At 40.3% G+C, this 11,973-nt stretch overlaps 1 protein-coding gene across 1 annotated transcript in view; it reads left to right on the forward strand.

The window, feature by feature from the left end:
- The window catches only part of serinc2 (serine incorporator 2), a 67,504-nt gene that overhangs the window by 23,365 nt on the left and 32,166 nt on the right, over positions 1 to 11,973 (forward strand). The window contains exons 3-5 of the mRNA XM_060904798.1: positions 2,049 to 2,236; positions 3,867 to 3,946; positions 4,088 to 4,225. Coding sequence (XP_060760781.1) covers positions 2,049 to 2,236; positions 3,867 to 3,946; positions 4,088 to 4,225 — 406 coding nt within the window. The remainder of the gene's footprint in view (positions 1 to 2,048; positions 2,237 to 3,866; positions 3,947 to 4,087; positions 4,226 to 11,973) is intronic.

The raw sequence follows: 11,973 nt of genomic DNA on the forward strand, positions 1-11,973 counted from the left end.
GAAAATGTAGTTAGAAATGAAAAAAATGTTGGCTATACTAAGGAGCTGTATAATGTCCATGAAATAAATGCATAACATTTTAAATTTGTTCTGGAATTTATGGGCCATAGATTGACTTCAACCAAATTTGAGTAGCTTTCGTCACGGAAGTCACCTTGGAATGGCTGTGCTGTTCATCTATAATAAGTCCATACAAATCCTACAAACGTTCAGCCGTTCTTTTTTGAAATGCCATGCTAACTCATAGAACCCCGATTCCAAAAAAAGTTGGGACAAAGTACAAATTGTAAATAAAAACGGAATGCAATGATGTGGAAGTTTCAAAATTCTATATTTTATTCAGAATAGAACATAGATGACATATCAAATGTTTAAACTGAGAAAATGTATCATTTAAAGAGAAAAATTGGGTGATTTTTAAATTTCATGACAACACCACATCTCAAAAAAGTTGGGACAAGGCCATGTTTCCCACTGTGAGACATCCCCTTTTCTCTTTACAACAGTCTGTAAATGTCTGGGGACTGAGGAGACAAGTTGCTCAAGTTTAGGGATAGGAATGTTAACCCATTCTTGTCTAATGTAGGATTCTAGTTGCTCAACTGTCTTAGGTCTTTTTTGTCGTATCTTCCATTTTATCATGCGCCAAATGTTTTCTATGGGTGAAAGATCTGGACTGCAGGCTGGCCAGTTCAGTACCCAGACCCCCCTTCTACTCAGCCATGATGCTGAAATTGATGCAGTATGTGGTTTGGCATTGTCATGTTGGAAAATGCAAGGTCTTCCCTGAAAGAGACGTCGTCTGGATGGGAGCATATGTTGCTCTAGAACCTGTGAACCTAGAACCTAGTTCTTCTTTGAACTATAGAGTTTTAGCTGGCAACGGCGGATGGCACGGTGAATTGTGTTCACAGATAATGTTCTCTGGAAATATTCGTGAGCCCATTTTGTGATTTCCAATACAGAAGCATGCCTGTATGTGATGCAGTGCTGTCTAAGGGCCCGAAGATCACGGGCACCCAGTATGGTTTTCCGGCCTTGACCCTTACACACAGATATTCTTCCAGATTCTCTGAATCTTTTGATGATATTATGCACTGTAGATGATGATATGTTCAAACTCTTTGCAATTTTACACTGTCAAACTCCTTTCTGATATTGCTCCACTATTTGTCGGCGCAGAATTAGGGGGATTGGTGATCCTCTTCCCATCTTTACTTCTGAGAGCCGCTGCCACTCCAAGATGCTCTTTTTATACCCAGTCATGTTAATGACCTATTGCCAATTGACCTAATGAGTTGCAATTTGGTCCTCCAGCTGTTCCTTTTTTGTACCTTTAACTTTTCCAGCCTCTTATTGCCCCTGTCCCAACTTTTTTGAGATGTGTTGCTGTCATGAAATTTCAAAATGTCTCACTTTCGACATTTGATATGTTGTCTCTCTTCTTTTTTTTTTTTTTTAAACATATATTTATTGGTTTTTCTGTTAATTATAACAACATCAAACACAACGAACATCATAAACGTATGGCAGTACAAATAATAAAAATAATACATAAATTAAATAAGAATTAAATAATACAATATGTATACACATACATATATAATACATAAACATAAATAGACAAACAAAACTAATAATTATAATAGATACCACAAATATTAAATATAGGTTACATCGTACACTCCCAACAACAAATCAAATGCCTTTCATTATCTCATTCCTCCGCTGTCCCCCCCCATACCCCCAACCCTCAACAGTTCCAGAAAAATCCTCCAAATGATGTAGAATTCAGAAGCCCTCCCTCTAACAATATAGGTCAGTTTCTCTAGGGCCAAACCCGATGTTTGTTGTCTCTCTTCTGTTGTGAATACAATATCAGTTTTTGAGATTTGTAAGTTATTGCATTCTGTTTTTATTTACAATTTGTACTTTGTCCCAACTTTTTTGGAATCGGGGTTGTAATTTCAGATGGATGATGGACACGCACTCATGCATCGAAAACATAAAAACTTTGTTTAATCCTGATTACCATTCATGCTCCACAGATACCTGGATTTTGTGAAAAAGGCATACGGGTACCAGGCTTTGAAGGAAAGGTAAATTGTGAGGTTATTGTTGGCTACAAGTCCGTGTACAGGATGTGTTTTGCTTTGGCCTGCTTTTATTTCCTCTTCTCCATCATCATGATCCGAGTGCGTAGCAGCAAGGACCCACGCGCTTCCATTCAGAATGGGTATGTTGCTCAATTTTAGTCTGGATTGCACAGTAACGCATACAAGTCAACACTAATTTATCGTCAGTGTTCATTTTGAGAACTAATACCAGGACTTGGATATTATATAGCGTCTTGCAAAAGTATTCATCCCCGTTGGTGTTTTGTCCTGTTTTGTTGTATTACAAGCTGGAATTACAATGGATTCACCCCCTTTCATATGAAACCCCTAAATAAGAGCTGGTCCAATTAATTCACTTCCTAAGTCACATAATTAGTTAATTAAGATCCATCTGTGTGCAATCAAAGTGTCACACCATCCGTCACATGATGTCTGCATAAATCAACCTGTTCTGGAAGGACCCTGACTCTGCAACACGACTAAGCCAGCAACATGAAAACCAAGGAGCCTCCAAACAGGTCAGAGACAAAGTTGTGGAGAAGTACAGATCAGGGTTGGGTTATAAAAATATCCCAAACTTTGAATAGCCCAGGGAGCACCATTAAATGCATTATAGCAAAATGGAAAGAATATGGCACCACTACAAACCTGACGAGAAGACCCACCAAAACTCACAGACCAGGCAAGGAGGGCATTAATCAGTGATGCAACAAAGACACCAAAGATAACACTGAAGGAGCTGCAAAGATCCACAGCGGAGATGGGAGTATCTGTCCATAGGACCACTTTAAGCCGTACACTCCACAGAGTAGGGCTTTATGGAAGAATGGCCAGAAAAAAGCCATTGCATAAGAAAACACATTTGGAGTTTGCCCAACAGCATGTGGCAGACTCCCCAAACACATGGAAGAAGATCCTCTGGTCAAATGAGACTAAAACTGATCTTTTTGCCTGTCACGGGAAATATCATGTGTGGTGCAAACCCAACACCCTGAGAACACCATTCCTACAGTGAAGCATGGTGGTGGCAGTGTCATGCTGTGGGGATGTTTTTCATCTGCAGGGACAGGAAAGCTGGTCAGGACTGAAGGAAAGATGGATGGCACTAAATACAGGGCAATTCTGGAGGAAAACCTGTTTGAGTTGGCCAGAGGTTTGAGACTGGGATGAAGGTTCATGTTCCAGCAGGACAATGACCCTAAACATACTGCTAAAGCTGCACTGGAGTGGTTTAAAGGAAAACATTTAAATGTCTTGGAATGGCCTAGTCAAAGCCCAGACCTCAATCCAATTGAGAATCTGTGGCATAACTTGAAGATTGCTGTACACCAACACAACCCATCTAACTTGCAGGACTTGGAGCAGTTTTGCCTTGAGGAATGGGCAAAAATCCCAGTGGCTTGATGTGCTAAGCTAATAGAGACATACCCAGCAAAAGGTGGCTCTACAAAGTATTGACATGGGGAGGGGAAACTTATGCACACTCCAGATTTCTGGGTTTTTGTTTCATCTTAATTATTGTTTGTGCCACAATAAAACAACAGTGTGCACCTTTGAAGTTGTCAGCATGTTTTTTAAATCAAATGGTGCTAATGCCTCAAAAATCCATTGTAATTCCAGCTTGTAATGTGACAAAACAGGACAAACACCAAGGGGGAATGAATACTTTTGCAAGACATTGTAATATTGAAGTATTCTAGTATATTATAGTTTGAATAACGCTGCTGTTTTGTGCATTGTGTCCTTCAGATTCTGGTTCTTTAAGTTCCTAATACTGGTTGGAATAACTGTCGGCGCTTTCTTCATCCCAGACGGCACATTTAACACAGGTGCAACTTTTTTTTTTTTTTTCCAGTTTTAAAATTCAGATTTTGAATCGTTGCCCAAATATTAAGACACACACACACACACACACACACACACACACACACACACACAAAAGTTTAACCTAGTTCAGTGTGTTCTTGCAGTGTGGTACTATTTTGGTGCGGTTGGCTCCTTTATCTTCATCGTGATGCAGCTGATTTTGCTGATGGACTTTGCTCACACATGGAATCAGACTTGGGTGGAAAATGCTGAGAATGGCAACAGAAAGTGCTGGTTTACAGGTAAGATCACCCAAAGTACTGTCATTTCAGTCTGACGCTGATCTCTGGTCCAACTGCCAAACAGCATACTCCTGTTCACATCATGCAGATGTGGATAATCACATTTTATATCCTTGTTCTCTCCAGCTCCATCTTACTTCTGTGATCGATTTCTCTGTCAAGCCCTCATTACCGCACTACCTTCACTTTGTGCCAGGTCAAGGATTTCAGCTTTTAGATGACTGCATGCGCCATGAGGCCAGAGAATTTAATGCCCGAGTTGTTGAAACATTGTAAATTGGCAGAACAGAACAGCAATTGTGCTGTCATCAGGAGATCAACCGAGAGAGAAATTGAATCTCGACTACGCATGGCTGGGATTCTAGAGAGTTCTCTGGTCAAAAGTGATGGCATTACTCTTTCACCCTTGTCAATCATGGGCATCTGTGAGCACATGTATGCAGAAGAGGGCAAGTAGCGCTTTCTTCCAAGTGCCCTGTGATGCAGCATGAGCAGCAGTTCAAAAAGAAGTGTTCGCATCATGTCGTCATCATCAAGCTCTTTTGTGATTAGGCGGGAATAGGCAAATCAGATTGGGGTGAAAATATGGTGGGGGCGTATGGAATCAATTTTGTGCCAAAATGTTCATACAATACTTTTGAAATATCAAACAAAAATGACAAATCAAAATCCAAAAATAGAAAAAAAAAGTCAATTTTTTTAGACTGGCAAACAAATTATTCGTGTAATCGTGCAAAATATCAGTCTATTACTCTTCAGAAACCTTTTATTTTTGTTCTGCGGCTTTCTCAGTTTTGCTTGACGTAATTTATTTTGGTTGCGATTCCAGCTTTCTCTTTTGCGCTCCCTGACTTTTTGCTTGCAGTTTTGGCACAAACTTCCCGTGTGGGTGGGCTGTCCAGGAATGCATTCCCATTGGCTAACTTGTGTTTGACTGACAGCTACGCTCAGCCATTCCCCTGGAGGCTGTTGCGGCCATTTCCTACTCGGATTCTGGCGGACTGTTTGACGAGTGACTGATCCATTGACGGTAAACAAGGATCGAGTGGACTTCAGTGGCGACTATGATACTGAATTAATTCAACAAAGTGTAAATTCAATATCATAGTCGCCACTGAAGTCCACTCGATCTTTGTTTACCGTCAAGGTCACTCGTCAAACAGTCCACCAGAATCCGAGTAGGGAATGGCTGAGCGTAGCTGTCAGTCAAACACAAGTTAGCCAATGGGAATGCATTCCTGGACAGCCCACCCACACGTGAAGTTTGTGCCAAAACTGCAAGCAAAAAGTCAGGGAGCGCAAACGAGAAAGCTGGAATCGCAACCAAAATAAATTACGTCAAGCAAAACTGAGAAAGACGCAGAACAAAAATAAAAGGTTTCTGAAGAGTAACAGACTGATATTTTGCACGATTACACGAATAATTTGTTTGCCAGTCTAAAAAAATTGACTTTTTTTTTGTATTTTGATTTGTTGTTTTTGTTTGATATTTCAAAAGTATTGTATGAACATTTTGGCACAAAATTGATTCCATAGGGGTGGGGACAACGGACTGGAAAAGGAATCTGATCATCGACCTTAGTCAAATAAAATGTGCTATACCCAATCAGTAGGGCAGGCAGTACATCGTGCTCGGCTTTGGGTACGCGTTGAATTTAGACACTTTGTTCATCCCCCTCCCCAGTCAAGCAGAAGTGAACCAACTCGTCTATCTCGGGAACTGCTCCAGTCACTGTGGGACTTTCCTCTGGGATTTCTTGATTACCCTTCCAGAAAACCTAACACTTTCTGTATATTTTAAAAGGGTTTGAAGGCACACCAGATTGTCTTGAATTTGATCGTTAATTAATAACAGCAAAAATTAGTCAATCAGTTACTCATTTTCTTTGGGGGGAAAAACAAAAATTTTTTTTTTAAATGTTATTTCCTTTTTAGAATTACAGAATTAGCAGATGCAATTTGTGTTCAAGTTAAGTCCTTAATAAATAATCCATACATACGAGTCTTAATGTCTAAAACGTGGCCAATTTAATCTTAAATACGTTTATAGTAAGTAATCATTTTAAACCGTCTTGGTCATGGTGGTTAGAATTTTTTTTTTTTTTTCATAAAAGATGTACACAATCACATCAATAGTTTGTCACAATCTTTGGTGGTACATGTGATACCTAAGAGATTGTTCCTCCTGATCTAACTTGTGCATTAAAAAGGTATAGGACAACTCTATTGTGTACTCTGTCGCCCCCTTGAGTGCACAGGTGTATCACCACCAGAGGACCACCGTGACTGCAGAGATGGTCCTTTTCGTTTGTGATCGTGTGAAGTGTGTTTCCAACCTTGGTCTCGACGGGAACAGAACAAGTTGTCTGGTCATATTTAACTTTCCTCTGGTCCCAAACAAGAACCATTTCTCTCCAGGATTTTATGAGATTGAGGTGTTCTCCATCCGACACTGACGCCCCAGTGTGTGTGGAGCACTTGTGCCGGCTCTCTGTATCGAAGCGTGCGTCACTTTAAGGAGAACCATACGACTGATGCAGTCGGAGTGCCGATCACGAGACAGAGGTGTCTTACCGTTCAAAAGTTTGGGGTCATTTTGAAATGTCCTTATTTTTGAAAGAAAAGCACTGTTCTTTTCAATGAAGATCACTTTAATCAGAAATACACTCTATACATTGCTAATGTGGTAAATGACTATTCTAGCTGCAAATGTCTGGTTTTTGGTGCAATATCTCCATAGGTGTATAGAGGCCCATTTCCAGCAACTATCACTCCAGTGTTCTAATGGTACAATGTGTTTGCTCATTGCCTCAGAAGGCTAATGGATGATTAGAAAACCCTTGTACAATCATGTTAGCACAGCTGAAAACAGTTGAGCTCTTTAGAGAAGCTATAAAACTGACCTTCCTTTGAGCAGATTGAGTTTCTGGAGCATCACATTTGTGGGGTCGATTAAATGCTCAAAATGGCCAGAAAAATGTCTCGACTATATTTTCTATTCATTTTACAACTTATGGTGGTAAATAAAAGTGTGACTTTTCATGGAAAACACAAAATTGTCTGGGTGGGTGACCCCAAACTTTTGAACGGTAGTGTATAAGGAGGCGAAGCTTCGAGTGCCGAGAGACTAGTGTGAGATTTGCTTTTGTCGTCTGTCGTTTTGTTAAGAAATGGAGCCTTCCAGAAAAAGAAAAAGTGCCTCTATTTGGGGATATTTTTCGAAATTTCGTCCACTACAGTGAGGAAGTATTATTTGTATTTGTAAAAAAAAAAACCCCACCAAATTCCAATACCAGTGTGTGCATACATGAAAATATTTCTTTACTCTCCAATATTCTCACACACACCTTATTCGTGTTTTCAGTTAAACATGAAACTCGTACAAACATACAACCTTATTTCAGCACTTTAATCAATAACCACATTCATTAGTTTGACAATGCATCACGTATGTCTTTATTTTATACTCTTACTCCGAAGTGGGGGTATACTGGTTTTCCTCTGTCCGTCCGTCCAAAGCAACACCCTTTTTCTCAGCAGCCACAAATCATAGCCACTTGGTACCGAGCTTCAGTTTGGGGTTCTATACCGTGTAGACCATTTTCAGGTCTGTCGCACATCAACTTCCTGTTTACCGACTGAATCTATTTCTGAAACGTATAGCGTGGATTTACAAAATTTCCGTCAAGTTTTTCTCAGCAACCACAAATCACAACTGCTTGATGTTTGGTACTGAGCTTCAGCTTGGGGTTCTATAGACCCTTTTCACTCACGTGACCTTCGTAAACGCGACCGCCATTTTGGACATGAAGAAATAACGGTTTATGGCACAGACCCTTTCGGTTCTCGCTCATCTAGCTGCTACAATGACTGCTTAGACTGCAACAATAATACCTAACACACATTTAAGTATCCATCGTAAAGACGTGAAACTCGTCGAGTGACGAGTGTGTTCATTGATAAGCTAACACAATCTAAAAGTAGACATACCATCACACTGCCCTGGCGCTGTGTACAGTTTCCCTTCTATGGTTTGTGCACTCACAATTTGCCATTACTTTCTCCAACCCAGTGTTCGAACTATGCCGATATTTTCGGGGGGTCCCTTTTTTTCCCTGGGGTGCTTGCGCTTGTCTCAGAGCGCGGATCTCCAAACACATGAGAAGCCTATCTTGCGCACATATCACGCGGATTCCACACACGCATCGCGTCTGAAGTCATAACTCATCAGGGGAAATCGTGTCCGCATTGGCATGTTCAAAAAACAACCTCGCGTCAACAATGATACCACACGCAAGAAAAAAAAAAACAGTCAGGCTACTCAACACATCTGATCCACAGCAGCACCAAAGCATCACTGGAAATCATGTCAACAACCAATCTTCCATTTCAACACGCGTCAACAAACAAATGGCACCACAAACATGAACGAATCGGTCAGGCTACCGATTCCAAACCCACAGCAGACGAATAATTAAATGCATCTTACCTTAAAGCAGAATCGACCACTAAGGAAGTGTGTTGGCACTGTTGGCACACTTCCTTTCTACTAGTTTGTGCCCCCAACCTGGCAGCAGCAGTCGTTGTCATATCGGTTTATTTTATCTTTGATGTAAACACAACACTTCGGATATGCAAATGCTTCCCATTACACACGATTGCTATGTCAATAAACATCATTTTGCCAATATTTTAGAGACCATCCATCTTCTCCATCGGTCAGCATCTGTCGGGATCTGATAAAATGATAAATCTTGCCTTGTGTGTTGATGGTTGCTACATCCAGGTGCACAACAATATAATGGCATGATGGAAGTCTTGCTGAAAGTAAAAACTTTCTTTGATGGCTATATTCCTTTCGATGCTTCGCCATCGTTCCTCGTTGTTGGCTGTGGTAGACTACTGGTAGTTCATGTCCAAAATGGCAGCCGCGTTTGTCGTGACGTCACGTGGGAAGGGTCTATACCGTGTATACCGTTTTCAGGTCTGTCACACATCGACTTCCTGTTTACCGACTGAATGTATTTACAAAACATATAGCTTGGATTTTGACGCTATTTCAGGAAGCAAAATGCTATTTCAGTTTAGCAGGATGCTGTTTGAAATCCCTGGGGAGAGACACGGCTCTTTACTTGTTTCAGGGTTCATTATTTGTTGAAGTCAACATTCATAAGTGTCCTATTCCTTTGACTGCTTGCATTCTGATATACAGTAAGCGAGAGCGGGGGGGTACATAAGTGAGCAGTAGCTCACAGTTGATCTTGTTTATCCGTATATTGACTACTTTCGCATACCCATAATGCCTTGGGGAGGGGGGTGTTTAAACCAGACGTTATATTTGTTACTTTAAAGAACTTTTCCTGATTTAAAGATTTCTAGAATATCTAAGGAGGCTAAGTGTCAAAGCGTGGTTAGACACAATTCGCCGTCAAAATTTTACCCCGACAGACAGCACGCGACTGTATTCTACACACTTCAGTGGTGGAGTAAAGTCTGATGATCCAAGTCACAAAGCCTACAGCCCGTCTGCCTTTGTGTTTAGCCGTAAAAAGTGCAAAAGACAAGTCAAAGAACTGAAAAGGACAACTTTTATTGAAGGATCAACTCCCAAAACAAAGCACAAACAATGGAGTGGAAGTGAACTCACATGTCCTTCACCTTTTAGTGTTTGTCAGTCGATTGAATGCGATATTTGACCCTGTAGTCCAAACAGCTTCATCTAACAGCCCAAAGATTGTCGTAATCTGGTAGCATATGAGCTCAAATCAGAGTGAAGGAACTCAAAATCAGCTCAAAAAATAAATAAGTTCTGTTATGTTTATAGTATTTTACTTGACTGAGTGAATTCCGTGCTTGTGTTCCCATGCACGAAGCGTCTTGTATTTTCTTACGGCTTTCTCGTCGTAACCAGCAGCCAGCAAAAACCATTACACTCTGGATTCTTCTATGATCAGTGTTGACCTTTGTCAGCTCTTCTGTCGATCTTTTTTTTTTTTTTTTTTTTTTTTTAAACTTGTGCAAGTCAGTAATTGTTGGAACAGCCGGAGAAGGCTGCTGATTCACTGTCACCCGAAGTAGAGATGTTCGAAGCGTTCGATACGATATTTACAAGCGCTTTTTTACCGATTTGATTTCTCAAAGTTGACAGAAAAGGCTTTGGAGATTTCTTTAAGCTTTGGTTTAGTTAATTTTGACACTTCTTTGAAAGTTTTAGGGAGATTTAAATTCGAAAGATGACCGTCAGTGTGCGACGCCGTGTTTTAGTTTGTTTATTTTGGTTACCTCCCCAAGGTACAAAGCATTACAGGTAATGTGAAAGTAGTCAATTAGATTGAACAACATTCTGCTATTACTTGTATAATCCATGAGGTGTCGCTGTTACATGATGCAGTAATATGCCATCACACTTCCCGACACAGGGAAGGGAATGCGTCATGTGCTTCACAATGCTCCATCTGCCCAGCAGTAGATTTTTTAAAAATTATTTAAATTATTCTACGAAATCGAGTCGTACATGCGCTGACGAGGTGCGTAGCACTGAATTGACTATTAGCCGTGTACGACGAGATTGAGTGGAATAACTGTTTTATTCTATCCATATTGACTGGATTTTGAGAAACTGAGCTTTTTTTTTTTTTTTGTGCAAATTTGAGAAATAACTTTATCCGACAAAATAATTGCCGCTTAGAATGTAAACAAACCGGTGAAATGACAGGAGCAGTTTGTGAAAAAGGTAATAATAACTTTTTGAATTTTTCAAAAATTATGTTCTTACTATCAAATACTTTTATTCTGTATTTTGTTGCTTTTGTACTTTTGGGGTTTTGTTTCCAAGTGGAGTTTTTATTTCATCCTCGGTTGGTTCAGTGACACGCTCTGCCATGTTTTGTTTTTCTCTACTTACAGTATATGAGCTGGTAGCCAATCAGAGCATGCGATTGCTCATATCCAGTGAATGTGGATGGAACAAATGTATATATTTGCGTGCGCAAAATGTCTGTTACTGTGAATAGTTAAGGGACCAGAAGATGAACTGATCACCAAAAGGCATAAAAATAAATATGACCCGTTTCTTTAATATTTTTGGCGATATTAAATTTTTATTTCCATCATTGACGGGTACAAAATGCCCAAAAAAGAAAAGGGCCTGAAGCAAATGTTTGGGCACCCAACACAGTCAGTACTTTGTAATGCCCCCTTTGGCAAGTATCACATCTTGTAAACGCTTTTTGTAGCCAGCGAAGTCTTTCATTTCTTACTTGGGAGATTTTCGCCCATTTGTCCTTGCAAAAGGCTTCTAATTCTGCAAAATTCTTGGGCTGCCTTGCACACACTGCTCTTTTGAGATCTATCTGCAGATTTTCAATGATGTTTAGGTTGGAGGGTCATGGCAAAACCTTCAGCCTCTTGAGGTATTCCATTGTAGATTTTGAGGTGTGTTTCAGACCGTTGTCTTGTTGATAATTCCGTCCTCTTTTGGAATTCAACTTTTTTACAGACAGTGTGATATTTGCTTCCAGAATTTGCTGGTATTTATTCGAATCCGTTCTTTCCTATGCCACTGGCTGTAACACAAGCCCAAAGCATGATAGAGCCACCCCCATGCTTAATAGCTGGAGAGGTGTTCTTTTACTGGAATTCGGCACCCCCCCCCCCCCCCCCCCCCCAAAAAAAAAACCATACCTTTGCACATTGTGGCCAAAAAGTTTTATTTTGACTTCATTGGTCCACAGGACTTGTTTCCGGCT

Source organism: Neoarius graeffei, chromosome 22 (assembly GCF_027579695.1).
Source record: "Neoarius graeffei isolate fNeoGra1 chromosome 22, fNeoGra1.pri, whole genome shotgun sequence".
Taxonomy (NCBI): Eukaryota; Metazoa; Chordata; class Actinopteri; order Siluriformes; family Ariidae; genus Neoarius; species Neoarius graeffei.